This window comes from Gymnoscopelus microlampas (assembly GCF_963454915.1).
Source record: "Gymnoscopelus microlampas genome assembly, chromosome: 22".
NCBI classification, from domain to species: Eukaryota; Metazoa; Chordata; class Actinopteri; order Myctophiformes; family Myctophidae; genus Gymnoscopelus; species Gymnoscopelus microlampas.
The window spans coordinates 11322816-11343798 of NC_139959.1; the positions used below are offsets into that span (position 1 = coordinate 11322816).

Below are 20983 nucleotides of genomic sequence, written 5' to 3' on the forward strand. Positions count from 1 at the left end.
TGATATGGCTCCAAGCATACAATCAGCGGTAATTGGTATTTTGGGCTGTGGACACAGCTGATTACTCACCTGGGAGATAGATAGGCCTGGTGGTGGCTGGGCTCCAGTCATGATTATATGAATTATTTTGGTTAAATGGTACAATATGTGTCACGTTCAATATCATGTGGTTACCTCCGCCTCTAAATCGTTTTCTTCCCCCCGCATAGTTTGGCTTGACACGTGATATTCTTAGATACTGATCAGATGGCTTAACTGCACTAAAATGATCAGAAGTAAGTAACGTTAGATCCTTACAGTCTTCCCCTCATAGCACTTCACACACTCTGTCCCAGACAAGCCAGTAAAGTTTAATGAAAATCTTTTACAAGGTGTTAGGTGTGCTGTGTGGTCAGGTGTCCCAGGCTATTAAAAGTACTGTTTAAGAACATGTAGTCCTGATGCTCCTGTGCTTACTGCCCAACGCCTGTACAGGAGCTTTCTGACAGTGATATGCAGAAACAATCAGGATGCAAGCTATACTGTTCCAGGACTTGGGGTAACACTTTATTGTGATGTCAAACAGCAAACATTGAGTCGGCGACATCCAGAAATTATTTGGTTTGTAAAATAGCGATATCACACATTGTTCCAGGGATGGTTAAATATTCCGCTCTGTTATTTCTTAATGGCGTAAACTGCATCCAAATGTAGAGTAGAAAGCCCTGTGCAGTATGTATAAATGATGTATAAACCCAACACTTTTTTGTTTTGTATAACTTAATCAGTCTTCAGTTCCTAGTGTTATGGCATACAGAGAGAGAGAAGAAAAACACTGCTCACCCAGTTTGAGACTTAGCTGAGGTGCTGGAACATAGATGTATATACAATACTTTTTCACAGATCTTAGTGAGTGAATGCTCTTTCCTCAATGAGATAAGATACAGATTCAGGTGTCATAGCAGCAACAGCAGTAAGAGTGGATGCAGGATAGGTACAGGTAAGATCTATAAGAGACAAGAACCAAACCAGCATAGAATAAGAATAAAACATGATAATAAAACATTCAAATGGACTCCTGACACTAGACATCTGGCACTGCGGGTCTCTGGGCGAATGAGTTAACATATGCTGTAACATTACAGTCCATCAATAAATATAGCAAGTATAAATAATACAGTCTATCATCAGTGGATTTAAGTGAATCAGTGAATAATGAATATACATCAATGAACATGAGAATGAACGTAATGATGTGCGATCTCAGTATCTGGATGAATTTACAAGTCTCTCATGAGTTATCCTCAGCAGGCCTCCGATCAGGTTCTGTAGTATACATCCTAGTAGTCCAAGGGCAAGTGTGCCAGAGTCAAAGCCAGGAACGGTAATCCAAAAGAACAGACAGTGCCAGAGTCAAAGCAAGTCATTAACCCATTCAATCCGGGAAGGCATATTGTGTCATTTTAGATTTTTTAGCTATAACCATTATTTTATACTTTGGGCTATTCAAAAAAAGCAGATATGTGCACATTTTTGAATATATATATATTTTTGAAGCAAATTTTTTTTTACTCAAATCTTTGCTTCTGGGGATTCTACAAATGCCCTCTAAAGCCTAAAGGTCCTTACACACCGGGGTGATTTTTTTCATGCGAATAATACGTTTTTTTTTAAACCTTATAAAGTCAATGCAAGCTTACATGGAGCGAAAAAGCGAAGCGAAAAAAGCGTCTTTTAATTATTCGGAAAGAGTCAGAATTTTGCGTATATTAGCATATTCGCCGGTGTGTAACCGCCTTAACAGTTTTCTTTTTTTTGTTTACTTATGTTGCTATAATATCAGTGGTTCTCAAAAAATGTTCATGTCAAGGACCACCCAAAATGATATGTATTTGTCTGCGACCCCCCCCCCCCCCCATCTCAAAATATTTAGTTCCACGGACCCCCAGAAGCAAAAGATTTGAGTTAAAAATGTATAATTCAAAGGTTTAGTTTTTTCTAGAATAGCAGATCCACTGCACTTGGTGCCGCACAATGATTCTGTAGATCTGCTATTTTTGAATAGCCAAAGAAATCTTAAAATGACACAGATGCTTTCCCGGTCTTAATGGATTAATCCCCGAAGAACAGAACAGACAGTGCGGGTCTTAAACTCTTATGAAGCTACCTTCAGTGTTTTCTTCTACTAACATGTACACTAGCATGGGCATTGGGCCTTGTATTTTAGCTCCCCTGCCAGTTAAAGAACGTCGAAATCCATTACAAAGGTCTCATAGTGCTCTCCACGCGGAAGACTTGAGTAACAGGTTACACAAAGGCACCTTGTGTCAAACATTCTTCTATTAAATGTATCCCCTACGTCTCGGCTCTCGTCATGCACTGAACACAGTCTCTCCAGTCTATTGAGAATACACACTGTGTGTGCAACTAAATGAATCGACATCAGCAAGGTTGTAACTGCTCTGCTGTCATCATTGTGTTTATTAAGTTATATAATTGTCCAAGTTCATAAGAAGTTATTCTAAGTCACATTAATGGATACATTAATTTCATGTTCATTTGTGTGAAGGTGTAGTAATATATTTTTTTTGAAGTGTCAAAGTCACGTTCTGTGTCTCCTTGGTCTGCTCTTGAGTGAATTGGGTACACACAGGACTTTTGCATAATCAATCAAGCAGCAAGGTGCAGAAGCTCAGTTTTTATGCTGGTCACAAGAGACTGTCTTAAGTTTATAAGAAGAGTTATAAGGACCTGAAGAATAGTATTCCCTTTTTGTGTAGCATGCAGCCAACGAGGTATTTGCTTGTCTGGATTTGCTTGAATTGTCTGTATGTTACTGTGCATGGTGTGTTGTGGTAAAATGCAATAATCTGTGAGGCTATTTGCCCTTGTTTAAGAAGAATGAAAGAGTCCAGGCATGGCTTCTACTTGGTTACTTTATTCTAAGAAGAAAAAGTGAACATCACATGGCAGCTTCAGCAGGCAAGAGAGACAGAGTTCAACACAGGATAGATATTTATACCCAGTGTATGTGTACATGTGTGTGCACATGCATGCTGTTTTCTATAGGCTTGTGCACAAGGTGTATGTGTTCTGATCCAGATACCTAACTGTGTGTGTGACCTGTGTGTGTGTGTGTGTGTGTGTGTGTGTGTGTGTGTGTGTGTGGGCATGTATGGATGTACTTTATGTTATTGTTACATGCTTATTGTATGTTTATTGTTTAGTCTTCACGGTGGATTTGGAGGGATTTGAAGACGAGCCTTCAAATAAATCAGTAGCAAGGAAACCACTTGTGTCTTGGAGGGAGTTACAAACGTGGTAGATTTATGGAGAACATTTCATGATATCTTGAATGATGTACTGTACAGAGTTAAAAGCTCACACGCCTCTGCTCACTCAGAAATGCATACACACACACATGCTAATACACAGCAAACTTCTTCAATCGTAATTTGACTGAGTGCAAACATTGACCCTTTTGCATGCTCAAGAGTTAAATGAACACTCAGGATTTTACTGTGTACGCACAGCTGTATTGAAGGGTTGGTCAGTGTACTACTTTGTCTACTCTTGGGCATTTTATCAAGGCCAGTACTTTTCCACTAATGTCTGACTCAGTGCTCCACTGGGCCTACAGCAATGTCTCCCATTCTGCCCAGTCTATAATCTGTGAGATTTACTGTGATGCACCGGTACATCGCATGCACCTGTCCTGCACCAAGAACAATGCACGCTACAAGATGAATATCTTCAGCTCTCTTGTGGTTTCGGCTTGATTTCAACCAGATTTTAAAATTGCAAGTCACTTAGTATAATTTCAATAAGCTTCCTTTGCACCTACGGAGGAGAATAATAAAATAACTTAAACAAGGTGGACATGAAGCAAAGAGAAGAGAATCACAGGGCAGCTATGTATAGTGCAGAATAGCTCAGGGCTGCATTATGCAAATTAGCAAGCCCATGGCTATCCACCACACCCATCAGCAACTATTTCTGGTGAGAGGATGGGCAGCATTAAGCTCAAATGTCTACCAGGAGCACTATTTACAGGAATAAATCCATGGGAGGGATATGCTGTTGCATGAATGTAGTTTGGCAAAAAGTGTATTTTTATATCAAAAGTGTGCTGCACCAGAAAAGTGGTTTCACTAGTTTATTAGCAGCAGTAGCCACAACCATTGCACCAAGCATCCGTTTAAGGCTATTTACTGACAGAGATGCACCCAGTGGGCCCATTATGGCAGTCAGCATTTTGCCCCACATTTGGTACTAGATCTGTGGCATATGCCAGTGGACAGACGGCTGGCATCGGTGGACCTGCACTTCCTCTCACCCTCTCCCCAAGTGAACTCGTGACAGGTGGCCTACTGTAAATGGCACACAAAACCTGGTGGAAACTGCCCGGCAGCAGATATGCCACATGGCACGGTTGCTTCCCTCTGCCTCTGGGCCCCACATGTGCCCGCACATCTCACATGATGGCCTCAAGCCCTTCGGCTCTCATATCATCATCGCGAGACACTTGGGAGGTTAGGATCCATTGTGTGGTCAAGACGAGCGTGGATGCCACACTCGGCGTAATCACCATCTGTCATCGGGCACCCTGCACTTAGAGGTACATGTAGCTTTACATAGCTGTGGAACTCCTCTTCCCTCCTCCGGAACCATTGATCCCAAGCATAGCTATTTAGCATGTCAAACATACTGGGGAGTTTGTGGCCTCCTGCTGTGTCCTGCCTGAGCATATAACAACATGTGTACCCGAGTACAGCATCCTATAAATCAGAGATGAGGGAAAAAGCTATCAAAAGCTGCATTACTCCATTTTCTTAGCTTACAACACAGGCCAAGCTTGGAGACATATTTCTCTTCCATTCTGCATTCTGATACTGTGCGAGTAAAGGTATGCAGGTTCCCTGGCTGTGATCAATGTCACCTTTCAGTGGGCCTGGACCCTGAGCAGACCGGGGGTTGTGCGAGGGGGTGGGGGGAAAGGTGGGGGTTTGGGTGGCGCCCACAAAGGACTCTTTCAGCAGGAACGAACCTTTTCCCCAGAGCTGACCTAAATATTCTCCATTTTGGCCCCCTTCCTCCCCCCTCTCAGCGACAAGTCAAACATCCAGCCTCCAACCAGCTTCACAGGGTGTGGTGAGTACGTGAGCTTAGTCAGGGAGCTCTCCACTGCCCAGCAGACTGACACCAACGGGCCTTCAGGGGGAAAGAGTCATGCCTCCAGAGGCACCAGGTGCTAAAACTAATGAGTTTTTGATGCCAGGGTAAGAGGTGAGATGAAGTTACAAAACTGAGCCTAAGTAAAGGCCGCATACCATGTTTCATTTCCCCAAGCGGTTACATATGGATAAACTAGCAGCTGTACTTGCTCTGTGTAAGCTGGCTAGGGGGTGCAGTACTACGGGGCGTTACTACAGTGTTGCCAGATTTCGTGAGAGAAACAAGCAACTGGTAAATGAAAACAAGCCCAGTAGAAGCGACTATTAGGCCACATGGGAACTTTAAACCTGTACACATTGCTATTGCTATTACATTGCTATTTTCTCCCAAATCTTGCATTTTCTTTGAAATATTTGGAATATGTTTGAAACATTTTAAATACCCAAATCTTGTATGGAGGTCCCTGGCACTTTGATATTTTCAGATGTGGACGAATACACATTCATTTGGGGCTCCTTAACTTGAAAATGTTTGAGGAGAACCACTGGTTTAACCCTACCAATATTTACAAGCGTTTTACATCACGCTTACATGGGTCATGGGTTCGATCCCGGGCACCGCCAACTCAAAGGGTATGAGTGGCACGGCTTGGGTGCGGCAAGTCGTGCGGTAAGTACTGGGAGCTGATGGTAGGTGTGGCGCTCCACCTCAGCAATCCATCTCCCAGGGGTATAGCGCATTGTAACAGGGACGGACCCCCCCGTTATCGGCTGATACCGACAATAAGCCTCTCCCGACCAACTTATTACAGAAAAACAAGCCCAGAGTCGCTTATAATAAGCAGACATGGCAACACTGGCTACGAGGTCAGTCAGCGGCCAGGTCGATTAATGAGGTATGAGGTCATCCATATGTGATACATAAACACCCACTACTTACAGAGAACTCCCTTAACCTTTCTCCTCCCTCCATGGCCTTCTCTCCCACGAATTCCTTTCATCAGTCTTAAATCCTCTCACGTTTATACAGCTGGAATGTAGTCAACAATCCATATCAACACGTGCCCATACCCATAGGTGGGGTTGGCGAAAGGGCCTTTCTGTGTGGAGTTTGCATGTTCTCCCCGTGTCTCCTAGGGTAGTTAATACCCTCACAAAAAACATGCAGTAATCCTGGTCACTATACTGCCTCCCCCTGGCCAGCCGGGGCGCCTGATGGAGGGGAAGGGAACTGGTTGGAATAACGTGTTCCTTCCACGCGCTACGTCCAACCAGGGAAACTCTCCCCTGTCAGGTGACAAGAAGGTCAGTTGGCTCTCATGCATTGAAGGAGGCATGAGCTCGGCCCTGGCCTCCCTAGGTTGGCAGAGGGAAGGTAGTGCCCAGGATTACATAGACAATTGGCACTGGGTGTAAAAAATAGGGTTACAAAATCGTGGGATAAAAATTTAAGGTAAAAAAAAAAAAAAAAAACACGTTGATATGGCTCTGGCACTGGTCGAGATATCACTTATTAAACTTTTTTTCCCCATCTTTTCATTTCAACACGATTACCTATTACTGTAGCATGGAGCCAAAGAAAATGGAACTACTGTACTTTATGTGCATCATGACATGGGTTCCCAAACACCATTTTAAGCCGAGTCATTCTGCTAGCAGCCTACACTGTTGGTTTTACTTTGTATTAGTTTACTTTTGCAGGCTTAAGTGATGATAGGTTATAGTTTAATACACGTTTGTTTGTTTTTTCTTTTCTGCAGTAGTGGGTGATTCCAAGATCTCTTCAGGATATTGTTATCTTAACACATCCACTGCCAGAGGTTAATCTCATAATGTACTCACCAGTGCCAAGGTTTTATTGTTGTTTTTTGTTTTTTTCACGTCGCCATAGACCCCGTTAAAATCCTTAAGAATGCGCGATGCACTGTTTGTAAACATTGTGCACATGTCCCTGTGTCTACCAGTGCAGACCACTTGTCAAACGGGGCATCCATGTTGTAGTTAGAACGGTTTATGTTAAACAGTGATGACCGAGGAGAAAAAACTACAAGGGAGAAAAAGCATAGAGTTAAAAATAATAGAGAGGGCACCGGATATTGCCTCCCATCCACTTGCATTGAGTTGCTCACCCAGCGCATGAAGCGAATTCACCCCTTCTTCCGGGTTGTAAAGTGTGATGGGCGTAGCCTATTTGGGGCCACTGTGATACGTTCTGCGTCACAGAAGTGACGCGTTTTACGTCACAGAGGTGCGCGGCCCCGTGCGCAAGCTTGTGCGCAAGCTCGTGAGTCAAGCCCATTGGTCGAAACCGCTTTCGCTCGTACATTTGCAGTGGCCCCGTCCGTTTAAGCTGCAGTACCTACGAATGGCCAGCATGTCCATTTCGCTTCAATGCAAGCACTGGGTTCTGGGGGCTTGAGAAAAAGGGGTTTTTGTGTGCGCTTTAGAATGGAGGCCGACGGGAACGGCAAAACCGGTTCGCAAATAGTTCCGTTCCGGTGGTGTTACACTGAAAACGGTCCGTGTAGAAAATTGAAAAAGATTTTTTTTTTTTCGAAAAAAAGGAAAAAGCACCCGGACCGTAGGGCTACGGTCTCGGCGCTTAACAGTTGGATTTAATGGACCGTAGGACTACGTTCTTGGCGTTTAATGTGTTAAAGCCAAAGAATGTACAGAAAACAAAGGGGAACGTTGTGATATTGCATCCAAAGTTGTTGAGTAGCCTATACTGAAACTGTAGGACAGATTGGGTATCTTTCAGCTCTGTTATAGAAAGCATCAATACATCTGAAAATGTGATAAATGTTTTTTGCGTAATTTCTTTTTATTAAATTCTTGTCATAAGTTTCACAATAAGTTAAGCAACTTAACTGGCTGAGTTTCAGTGTTCACTTACACACAACTTTCAGAGAAAGTAAACATTGTAGAAATGTTTTAGTCCAGCAAACAAATGCTGCAGATTCCCCCACAAAAAAAACATTTCAAGTATAGCATAATATTGAACTTCATTCAACCAGAATTCATATTAAATTCTGCTGTCCTTTTTTTCTCTGACGTGCAAAGTTACAAAAATAGATTTTTTTCTATCCATTGGGCATATTGCAACTTGAGTCCATTTGACATCACATTAACAGTTTGTAACTAGTATGTATTATAAAAGACTAGCAAAAGGCTTTGTATTTTTGTATTTTTCACACCTAAGAAATATTTGACCTTGTTGATTATTATTGAAATTATGGAATGTTGGTAAGCACCACTAATCATTATGGGAACAAAAGTGAGTTATTACAGTATTTGACAGTTCAGTGACATTTTACCTGAAATGCATAGTGTAGAGGCAACACACTCGCAAAGTTACAGTCTATATTGAACCTCAAAACAACCAAATGTATTAACATAGTGACTGTCATGATAGATTAATAAAATAACAAAATAATTGTAAATTTAAGCCCATGTGACAAGATGGCTTGACAGCGTGATGGTGGGATACCAGTTGGGCATTTTTCTTGTAGTCTTTCTTGTCTGTGTACATGCACAGTACACATGGATAAGCACCCTTTAGTGTCACTCACCCCTTAGACACTACACTCTGTTTAACAGAGAGTCTCTTAATGCAATCATCAATTGCTTTTTTTTTTTACAACACAAGACATCAAAACAACAGAACCGGACAGCCCCACTTAACAAAACACACACACATCAGACATAAAACTAAAACAGAACATTTACAACAACAAAAAAATCGAATCAAAATTGTTCAAGGGTCGATGAAGGACACTGCGATGTAGCGTGTGCCGTTGGTGGTTGGGAGACCTTCATGGAGATGAGTGAGTCTTCCTGGGTGCATGAAGGTCCAGCCTTTCCTGGGAGACTGTATGGAGCAGTTATACCTGTGGAAACGACAGCCTCCACCCTAGGAGGGAGAGAGGGAGGGAGGAAGTTGGACAGATGGAGAGAAAGTGATTTACGGAGGATTTATTGAAAGCAGGTGTTGGATTAACGACCATTTACAGTTTACTATTTAACAGACGCTCTTACCCATCCAGAGCGACTTACATGGGAGAAATAAGAGTAAATGGCATGAACCCTAGTCAACAAGCGGCGCGTAAACGGTCACGTAAGAGTGCAAAGAAAAGCGCTTATGCTTCAAAGAAACTCGGATACCAGATAAACATCAACCTGACGTGTGCGATGCGAGAGAGAGGGGCTCAGCAGAAAGGATTGGGAAGTGTGGCGATCATGATGACAGAATGTAAGAGGGGAAAGTGGACAGACGATCTAATCTGATGAAATCCTGGAGGAATGCAGCGCTTTTTCTTTCCACTCAACGCATCACTCTTAAGTGTAATGGACCATCGTTTCACACGGCAGCCATTTTGCTCACAACTTTTGCTCTTATTTGATACTCTGGAGTATGGAATACTCTTATTCTATACTCTGGAGTATGGAATACTCTTATTCTATACTCTGGAGTATGGAATACTCTTATTCTATACTCTGGAGTATGGAATAAAAGCAAAAAAAACGCCTTGTGAATAACGGTCAATGGAGTGCTTGTTACCTCAAAGTCTGTGTCTTTGGCATTCAGGGCGATGTTGATGGTGAATGTAGAGGAGTCGTGGTGGGGCCTCAGGTATGATTGCCTCCCAGGTGTGTACTTCACCACAAAGTTCATTATAGCATAGCCCTGTGATGGAAGTAAAAAAGAAAACACACACAAAAAAAATCAACCTCTGTGAAACCTCTGGAAGAAAGATCACGTTTCTTCATGGAATGTCCCATACATGTAAAAGCAAGTCTCATGGAAAGTGCTAAGCTCTTGCGCAAACACGGTTGGGTTGGCATTCGCACTTTCATTTCCCCCCACACCGATGCATTATGTTCTCATGTTTTTGGCGGTTTTGATGCTAACCTTGGTGTAGTAGCCGGAGAAGACTTTTAAAGTGACGGGGGATATGAACTCCCGGATGAAGTGGAGCCACTCCTTGTCGTAGCCTATTTGCTTCATGTGGATGTCGTCCGTGGGCACTGTCTCATAACCGCCAGAAATACGCTTGTCCTGAGGAGGGATGCGGAACAGGAGAGAATATAAGAAAGTCTGTGGTGTGATGAAGGATGGAACAAATGACCCAGTATCCTCTGTCTGTGTGTGACCACAGTCTTCACGGTGATAGATGATGACGTGTGTGTGTGTGTGTGTGTGTGTGTGTGTGTGTGTGTGTGTGTGTGTGTGTGTGTGTGTGTGTGTGTGTGTGTGTGTGTGTGTGTGTGTGTGTGTGTGTGTGTGTGTGTGTGTGTGTGTGTGTGTGTCTAAACCGCAGGCTGTACTATTCTTTGCCTGTATAAGGATTAATGACCCTTCCAGCTCAGCCATTTCCCAAACCAAGTTAGTCACAGTCTATGCAGGAGGATTTAGTCCCCAGGGCGCATACTTTTAGCGACATTAATTACCAATGTAGCACTGCATAAAACAGGCCACATGAATTAGACAAAAAATCATAGCCCTTTAATTTCATGATATTTATATAGCAGACGTGGAAATGGCGGTCGTACAATTAAGCGTGCATGGCCGCACGTACCGTACAGCAAGTATGTGTACTGTACATGTGCATGATTGCAGAGTAGTCGTGTAGTAGAAGAAGCATGCATGTTACAGTTCGTGTAAGGTTGGTGAGCAGAAGATCACAGTGAACCAAATACATGCATAATGCATACACACATGCACTGCAATATCCTATGGGCTAATTGAACGCAGACAGGTCCATTTTCACAGTCGTATGTCACAGTTATTACATAATTGCCTAATTGTAATTTTGAGATAATCGCAATTCTTTTGCGTAATTGTAATCTTGAAAATTGTAAATACATTTTCAAACATTTAAAGAAATTGTGGAAATAGCAGATCAAGCTATTTTATCATTATTACTATTTTTTTAAAGTATTAAATATGGACTATTTTGCTACAGTACATTATTTATGTTTATTGGTATTTCAATCAGCCCTCAGGATTTCGCAGAATGAACCTAGCTTAGAAGTACTGACCTCGTGTCTGCCTCCAGACCATGACCCGTAGTGTTCCATCTCCTCAACAATCTCATCACAGGCTTTCTCTGAGAAGACGGGGAACCAGAACACATCTGGACATGGCTGCAATACACACACACACAAACACACACACACACACACACACACACACACACACACACACACACACACACCGTTGTTTTGCAAACGTTTGGGGACATTGCATTGCCTTACAGTCTTTTCATATCCTTTTACCCAAACCGTTACCATAACTGCTCTAACCATACCATTTATCTTAACTAATTAAAAAAAATGTCCCAAAATGTGGCCTGTGGCCAATGTCGGGAACACACACACACTCACACGCGCAAGCGCACGCACGCACACGCAGTGCAACAAAAAAACGCACATGCCCACATTCACAGACAAACCTCTTCCATGAAATTCTCTGTGAAGATACGGCTGTAGTTGGGGTGGATGTATTTTTCCTTCCAGTCCTGTGGGACAAAGAACATTGGGATTAGCGGGCTGTGTTCTGTTGACCTGCATACCACAATGTTAATCCTCTCTCTCTAGCGAGGCAGGCCCTGACAGGATACATGAAGTGATAAATCCTTATCAGTAATGACGTCCATTAGTAGTCTTGATTTCACAATCGTCTGACATCTGTAGTCTAGTTTATTGCAGCTAATAATCTTCACTGGTGGCTGCTGTTTACCACAGCTAATTTACAATGTTTTTTTCCCCCTTTTGTTCCAGTATGACAGGAGATTATAATGACTTACCGTTGGGTTTTCGAATATCTGCCACAAGTCATTGTTATAATGCGAAATGTTATAATTGGCAGTGGAAATTATCCTTCCAAACTCATGACGGTTTGTTATGTACATGAAGACTCCCTGGAGTAGATGGAGAAAAATTCAGTTAGTTCCAAGACATCATTTGCGTTAAAAAAAGACTGCATTGTTATACAGTCAATTTAGCTTAAGTAGCTTTCAAATGCATGCAGCTCCACACTATTTACGGTAATTGTTTTATGCTTTGAGAACATTTATCAATGAAAAACAGTTGACATTGGAAGTATTAAATTGACATTGGAAGTGCAGAGAAAACTGCACACAAAAAAAAAGAAGTTTGATTGCACAGTATCACTAAAGTGAAGTGATTCAAGTGTGTTTTGTCACACTGAAATCAGATTTGGAAATCAAAGTTCACAACCATAAAGTCACAAATAAATAATCTAAGATTATTTATGGGGAGTCAGACTAAGAAGGGTTGGTGGCCTGGGGACAGGATAGGGTGCTGGGGGTGAGGGCAGGGGTAAGGACGGGAGCACAGGGTTGCTGGGTAGCTTGGGACAGAGTAAATCCAGGAATGATATTCCCAATCCAGTGAAGCAAGGACAGGGTGCTTGGGTGTGGGGTAGAGGCATTTGGACTCACTATCAGACTAGGCTGTCATGCGGAAATACAGATGATATATATATTTTTTTTGTTTTCATTATTTCCTTCCCACCTTATGCTAAAATGTGATGAGCTCAAATCCTAATTTATTCAATTTCAGAATGCAATTCAGACCAGATGGAGTCAATGGGTGGGAAAGAATGTTGTTGGAGCCTAGTCTGAGATCAGTCGGTGTTTTTGGGAGAGCGCAGCTGGTTATGTACTGTGTGTGTGTGTGTGTGTGTGTGTGTGTGTGTGTGTGTGTGTGTGTGTGTGTGTGTGTGTGTGTGTGTGTGTGTGTGTGTGTGTGTGTGTGTGTGTGTGTGTGTGTGTGTGTGTGTGTGTGTGTGTGTGTGTGTGTGTGGTGGGGTGGGGTGGGGTGGGGTGGGGTGGGATGGGATGGGGGGTTAAAAGCAGGATAGGGACTTGCGTGTGGACATTGACTGCATCTCTTCGTCTTATGCCTCCTAGTTCTCCTCTTGGAGGAGGATCACAGAAACACACACAGGGCGATTTATACTGATTTATATATAGATATGCTATGTTTGGTGCACGACACCAGTGCACAACCACGCATAACGGGCCTTAAGAAAGTAGTGATAGTACGTTCCAGCAAAAGAATTGGTGCCTCCTTACGCCAAGGGGAAGAAATAAAAAAATCATAGACTTGAGACTTTAACTTATCACGGGCAGTTGGTGAACATCGATTTCCAAGGGGTTTGCCAGACATCCTGAATGCTACTATAAAGACGTAGACAGCATTCAAGTCAAGATGTTTATCCTAATGTCTATCCCATGTGAAGGAGTATTCCACATGGTAAGTTTTAAAATAAGATTATCGTATACGCTGAAACATACCCATGGGTGTTCAACATTCCAAGGTTTTGTACATCAAATTCGGCAATATTTTACACCCCAGAAGGCTGCTTTAGTATATGTTATGCTGACTTTTATTGCATTTATTTTTTACCTGTGAAATCAGTCAATGTTCGCCAATCAGTACCATACAATTTGAATGGCTTTTTTGAACGTGTGCACCCATTGGAAATGGAAATAGAAGAAAATAGAATAATCAAAACAAATGTAGACCTGTGGGGACCTGAGCATATGGAATGATTCCGGAGAAGGGGAGTCTTTTTCTCTGTGACTGGTCTAAAATGGAGGAAAAGCACCATGTAAACAATGTAACATAATGTCTTCACAGAGGCAGAGGGAGAGGCCAAATACTGCGCGTCACATACAGGGCAACCCAGGAGGAGAGAAAGTGTGCCCGCGTGGAAAAAGGTGAGCAAGATTCCCTCTGAAGCTTACGTTTTCGGTTGTTATAATTGGTTATTAAGCAACACATGCTGGGGGGAAGGGAGGGGGGGGGGTGCAGGTGATCCAAACACAGTGTTTGGAGTTTAGACAGGTGAACAGGTGAACTAGACAAAGCAGAGCTGGATGCAGAGTGGTTGAGAGGTCAACATTTGAAGGTCATGGAAGGTAGACACAGAACAAACAAAAAAAATCGCCAATTTAGCAGCCAATCGGACGTCGCCACTGCTTGCGCTGTCCACAGTCACGTGACAAAGAGGAAAGTGGAAGAGGATTGGACACGAGTGGAGCAGGGAGAACCTCAACACACACCACAAAGGCTGTCATAAACAAGAGGAAGATCATGCCTTGACGATAGACAAGGAGCACATTTCAAATTGCACATACTTGCCAGCATTTCCTCGTTGACCTCAGTAGAGCTATTGATTGTTTTTCAGCATTAACAGACATTGCATGGATCCTAATGTATAAACTAACAGCTCTGGCTTCCGCCGTGTGTAAATAAATACATAATTCTGCTTTCTAGAGCCAAAGGCCATGATTTTAATGGCCTGGGTTGTCCACATGCAGCCATGTTTATACTGTAACATTCCTTCCCAGTACATTCATACTAATACACTGTAATATCAACAATATCGCACATCACCAGTCTTATAAAGACGTGACACATAAGACATATAAATCCCCCCAGGATTAAGGCAGAGCCTTCTTACCAGTTCCCTGGCGTTTCTGCACAGAGCCATGTCTGGGTCCAGTTTCTCTAAAACAAAATAGTTCCTTTCCTTCAGTTCATTCCGCAACACCTCGCCCTTTATGAGGTATGTATGTGCCATGTACGGAATGTTCCATAGACCCCTAGAGAAACGAGAGATATGGAAAAGGAAGGGCTTTATTTAAAAACTTTAACCATAATTCATATTCTTCCTAGCGTTGTGGAGATTTTGTTATACTCAACATGTCATCCGTGACCACGGGTTTTGGTCTAGTGCTGTTTGGGGAGGATATAGAAAGTACGCTTGGTGGGAAACCTACGAAATGTGTCGGTTACAGGGAGCACATTGACTACTAGAGCAATGGTTCTATTATATTGTGAAATATATAATGTTGTGAAAATAGCAGATCTTCAAGCTCACAACGCCTTGCAACGCAAAATATTGAAATGATCACTTTTAGATACACCCGATTACATCATGGAAGCTGCAAGAAAGGGACTAGTGTAAGCCAGTGGTTCTCAACCAGTGGTCCGGGGACCACCAGTGGACCTTGAGGAGGTTCCAGGTGGTCCCCAGCTAAATGATAGAGTATTAACTCTTGAGTGTAAAATGAAACTTTCATTTTACGCTCTCAAGAGTGAAATTATTGTTAAACATCTGCATTACTTAATTAAATAATTGTTATTTTAATCAACGTTTGCCTGTTGTCTCTCCTATTGGTACCAACATCAATACACCAGGGAATTGTGGACAAAATCTTATCCAAAGATACAAAGACACAATATTCGACGTTTTGGGTCTGACAGTCTAAATCTCATCAAATGGTGGTCCGTGGCTCAAATGCCGAATAAATAATGGACCTTGATATGAAAAGGGTTGAAAACCACTGTTTTACACCAAAGCTTTGTTTGACATTGCTGGACAACATGTAAAATATTGAAATGATCACTTTTAGATACATCATGGAAGCTGCAAGAAAGGGAATAGTGTAAGCAAATATGTTGAGGCCTCTCCGTCATGAACTTACACACGTTTGCTCTGCACAATGTCAACGTAGTCTTCAGAGCGGGCGTAATAACCATCCAGACTCAAGGCTCCCCAGAAGTTGGACCACAGTTTACCATGCCGAGTGACAAGGGGAGCAATTATTTTTCTGTAAGGGAAGAGAACGTCAAGAGTGGAGACGGGGTGATTCTGTCAGAATGGATAAAACCAAGTGAAATATCACGGGCAGCCGGCCATCAAATGTGCCGGGTTCTTTAGTGGTCTAAAAAAATCACGCTGCATGTAAAAAGTCACACCCACACTGGAGGGTTACAAACATTGCCAAGTGGGTGACAGATCTCAGAGAATGGTGACACCGCATCAGTGATATTGTGCTGTACTGGAAATGAACTCGCGGGCCCAACTGTACGATGGCATGTCTTACACAGAATTTGGTTAATTTCTGTAAATTTGCATGGGAAAAGGATGGGCAGGACCTCTCCACTACCTCTAGTCCTAGAAACCCAAACCACATTGAAAGGAATTTCGCTATTGTGATGAAAAGGAATTGAAAATACATTTACCGTAAATTATGGTGTTCATTGATATAATATATCAATGAACACCATCATTTACGGTAAATGTATTTTGATACAAAAATGCATTACAATACAGTACAAATCCCTCCCACAGCGTGTGTGCCAGCAGAGAATTCCCAGGCGTGTCTTTAAATACCCATGCAGGGCTTTTGCCGTGCGCCTCCATTGGTCCAGCATGTCACAACATTCAATGCCACAGCCACAAAGACATCTGGTTTATAGGAAAGCTCTCAAAATCATGAGCTGGGGCGGCAGCAAAAAAACAAAACAAGGTTAGCATGTTTGTTTTTTGTATAACGCAAACTAAGTGGCATTTCAAGCTAAGTGCAACAGGGCTTTTCACTGTTTCCATGCGGCCGGGGCAAAAACAGGAAGCCAGAAACGCTTATTTTTAACCCTCCAATTCCCTTTGGCTGTAATGTTCCTGTGGCTTTGCCACTTGTGAAATAAAAGTCTCAATGGGGCAAAAGGGAGGCTTCGTGGAGGAGGGTTCCAGCGGTATGTCTGTGTACCTGTTCTGCTCAATGAGGGCCTTGATTGTCTGTCGGTTGGTCAGCATCACGTCTGAATCGATGCTGTAGTAGTAGTCACATCCGGTATCCTTGCGACAAATATCCCTAATGGAAGCATAAAAAGACACGCAGGCAGGGGAAAGTACCGTAATGATTATTATGGAGGCCCTGCTGCTCATGCCAAGCAGGTCTACTAGTCAATCAAATACTTAAAAATAATCACTGTAACAAGTTGGAAAGTATTAGATCCTTTTAGTATAAACAGCTGAATTACAGAGATAGCTCCGCACAATGAGTGTCTTTGAGCTTCTGGGGGATATTGCACAGTGGGAGATTACAGGCTGCTGATAAACCCATCATTATGGGACCATGCTGGCCAGTGTTATCAAGGCACATCCTCCTTTTTTTTCTTTTAATCGGGCCTTGTTGGTCTATCACCATGGCAACAGTCTGTTACTCAGCAGTGAGCAATCAGGGCAATGTCGCACTTGGAGCGTGAGCGTGTGTGCGCGTGCGTGCGTGTCTGGTATGTGTATGACATAATCAGTTCTGTGTCATCTAGCAACACAAAGACATAAGCAGTCTGGGGAGCAGTCATTACAGTTACATTCGGCATTGATTCCTATGTTTACAATGAGCACCTGCAGGTCAGGAGGAACTGTGAGAGAGGAACTGAATGTGGTGGCAGACTGGCTTCAGACTATTATCTACTGCATTTCACTGTGCACTAGATTAGAGAAATGGACAGGTTTTCTGTACTCTACAACACTGCACACACATAAATACCCACTGCAGAAAGCAATGTAGAATTCATAGAAGTACCATTCCAAAGGTCATTTCACCAAGCTAATTTTCATTTTTGGCTGTGATTAATCTTTGCTGCAGTAGCCCTTCAGACATTCGCGAAGTCATTCATGCATAACGTAATTTGGATTAATCAGTTGTCTCACGCCGCCTGCAAGCCTCGGAGATGAAAAATCTGTGTTGTGGAGGCGGTAAATTTAGGAGAGAGAGAGAGTTGCACTGCACGTACATGCCCATGTTCCTGGCCTCGCCTTGGCTCAGATTTTCCTCTGGTCCAACAACCTTGAAGCTGCTGAACGCATTCCGGTTCTCCTCCCAAAACTTCTGGATGTGTTTCTCATGGTAAACCTCCTGAAGACAGAGCCAATGGTAATGACTGAGACACGTATCCAAAACAAACTAACATTAAGACCTGCGGACGATTCTACACATTTTCTAAATCATAACAGTTTTCTGAAAAACTTATGTTACTTATGCTATACTGTATCAGTGGTGCTCAAACTTTGTCATGTCAACGACCCCCAAAATGTAAAATGTATTTGGCTGCGGACCCCCATCTGAAAATATTTTGTTCCAGGGACCCCCAGAAGCAAATGTTTGAGTTAAGATTTGAGTTTAAAAAAGAAATAAGATTTGCGCAACTTTTCACGATTTTTCAAAAATAGCAGATCTACAAGCTTATAGTGCGGCACAAAGTGACGTGCTATGAGCTTGTATATCTGCTGTTTTTGAATAGCCAAAGTATAAAATCCCACTTTGAGAACCAATGTGCTATATACAGGATACCGGTAGTTAAAATCTAAAATGACACAGATGCTTTCCCGGTTTTAAGGGGTTATGTAACATTTTCTTTAAAACTTTATTTACAAGATTTAGATTATTATTATGAAACATACATTTACCAATTCAGCCACATTATAACAGAGTATTTCCACATTGTGGTATTCATACTTTTACTGTACAGCAGTACAGTAAAGCATCAGAGTCCCACCACTGACTAGCAGCTGCATATACTCACATTGTTGTGGATAAAAATGTTGAGTTTATCTCGGGGGTAGTCTAGGCTCAGCAGTCGCTGGAGGAACTCGGGAAGGAAAGGGGTCGGCTGTTCGATGAACACCCCCACCAACACACTTGGATATTCCTGTTTAGACATGGTGAGAAATGGATTAATACAGCACACCTCGGTTAATGGCATTCTGTTTAACATAAATCAAGGGTGTCTTATACATTTCACCTCAGACATAAACAAATCAGTGGCGCTCTTTAAGGCATTGTTTACTTGTAGAGGATACATTGGCTGCGTAGCATGGACAATGTGAACACCCACTTCGCAAACACTAAGACGGCGTTAATCTGATGAAGCAACATGAGAAACATGTAGTTTGCTCCACTGTAATCTGTTAATGCAATTGTGTCAATCCTAGTATCCTGGTGTGCACTCTCATCTTAAAATATATGTTTTGGTTTACTGTGGTTTACCCTGTACCGGCTGGGACCCAGAGGAGCAGCACTGCTGTGCAGTGCACACTATTATTGACTGTCGTTGGTATTTCTCTAATGGTGTCACTGATCTGGTTCCAATGCTGTAAGATCTAGCCTATATTTGTACTCTGTCGTGTATATAAGTATATTATACTAGGCATTAGGCATGTAACAATTCACTCAACTCACGATAGGATTCGAATCACGATACTAGGGTAACAAAATGACTTTTCACAAATTATTTTCCAGACAAATGACCGTAAGATTTCTCTTACACAAATCCAGTATTTTTTTCTCTTAATTATTTTTTTCCAATACTGTGTTTTCTCTTATCCTCTTTTCAATACAGTAGAAAACTTTTTTTAATCAATTCTCTTCCTGATCCTGTATTTTCTTCTCCTTTTTTTTATCGATGTAAATTTTCACCAGTTTGAATCGATTTGCCTACTAGGCATTTGAGAATATCCAGATAAGATTCTGAAAAGCAGAATCTCCCCTTAGATAGTGGTTAATAAACTGAATGTAGGGTTGTCGGATGGAAGCATGATTAAAAACGTATTATAAATAAATCACAAACCTACCTACTAAATATTGTTTTCATTGCTACATTGTAGTAATACAGCCTGCCACGTATAGTCACATTAAAACTGGTCCCTCAGACAGTAGGGTGTGTAGGAAATAGAGAGAGAGCGAGGGAAAGTAGCAGAAGAGAACGCCTTTTTCCCATGACACACTGCTGCAGCCCACACAGCTCAGCCTGGCCTTACGATCCCCTTGACCAGTTCACAGCAAAAGGTCTGGACCCGGGATGAAAAAGGTCCCGACTGGAACCATCTAATTTGCGAGCTCCGCAATGACCGTGCTCGAGGCGAAAGAGGGGGCAGTGGCACCCATGGGTCCGGCTAGCATTAAATTGTTCCTGACAGGCAGCCGGGAAAAAGAACTGCAAAGAGGGCGGGGAGCAGGGAGAGAGAAGGGCGCTCATCAAAACATCAAGACTTATGCCTAAAACCTCAAATCATTACTGACGGGGGGAAAAAGAAAAGAAAGACAAAAACCAAGAGACAATGAAGGGGTCAGGCTGACGTGTACACAGTCTCACGGACGGGAAAGGCCTTTGCCCTTCCTTATATTGGGTCAGGAACAATCTGGAGTCTGTGCTAAGGCCCATGTCTACACTGCAGTGGTTCTCAACCTTTTCAGGCTGTGACCCTCCCAAAATAATCTTGAACTGGGGACCCCCAACATGACAACCACTTGGTATCGTAAGAGTTGAGGCATTACATTTGGTTTGACTCGATTCCACAGATAAATATTGTGAAAATATCAGCTTTCTTATATTATTTGACAGATTGGCCAATGTTTGACCAGTTTTTATTGTACATTTGTTGATTGCTTTTGATGCAGTAATGGACTTTTTCTTAGCTTTCTTTCTTATTTTTTTAGGTATTAAAAAGGTCTTAAAAGTCTTAAATTGTCACTTAACTGTCATCTGGGGACAGTTAAGTCCTGGTAGTGGTCTGGTAGTGGTTGAGAACCACTACCATAGTGTACATGCAGTGCCAATGACCCAGGCTGACCCTGTCTGTTTCCCCAATCTCCCAGAATCCCCCCACCCTCTGCCAGTGAGAGTCTGCTATTGAGTGGCATAACAAAAAGCAAATATCTTCACCAACAGCCTTGGCTATTATCATGAAACAGCATGTGTTCTGTGCTGCGTCTGGAAGGTCAGTGAGAGCTGCTTTCACAGAGATTCCATTTATAAGGTTAGGTTTGTATTGAATCGACTCCAGCTGCACTCCTGACACACAAGGCCATTCATGGGGCTCGCAGGTTTGCAGAAAGTGTCTACGTGCAGTCATGGAGATTCAATATTGATTTGCAATGTCAAAGATTTTTATGTGAATTTCATTCCAGTCCTATACACAACCCTGCTTCGTCCTTCATTTT

The 20983-nt window shown here is 42.4% G+C and overlaps 1 protein-coding gene across 2 annotated transcripts in view; it reads right to left on the reverse strand.

Moving 5' to 3' along the window:
* Positions 1–7964: 7964 nt before the first annotated feature.
* Positions 7965–20983, reverse strand: part of plod2 (procollagen-lysine, 2-oxoglutarate 5-dioxygenase 2) — a 40307-nt gene continuing 27288 nt past the window's right edge. The window contains exons 9-20 of one of the 2 annotated variants that reach the window (XM_084048904.1): positions 18567–18692; positions 17778–17899; positions 16745–16849; positions 15677–15802; positions 14650–14791; positions 13709–13771; positions 11963–12076; positions 11609–11674; positions 11196–11300; positions 10066–10212; positions 9715–9840; positions 7965–9066 (exon numbers count right to left, since the gene is read on the reverse strand). In XM_084048904.1, coding sequence (XP_083905030.1) covers positions 8911–9066; positions 9715–9840; positions 10066–10212; positions 11196–11300; positions 11609–11674; positions 11963–12076; positions 13709–13771; positions 14650–14791; positions 15677–15802; positions 16745–16849; positions 17778–17899; positions 18567–18692 — 1398 coding nt within the window. In that variant the 3' untranslated portion in view covers positions 7965–8910. The remainder of the gene's footprint in view (positions 9067–9714; positions 9841–10065; positions 10213–11195; positions 11301–11608; positions 11675–11962; positions 12077–13708; positions 13772–14649; positions 14792–15676; positions 15803–16744; positions 16850–17777; positions 17900–18566; positions 18693–20983) is intronic. The other variant, XM_084048905.1, reaches the window with a different exon arrangement.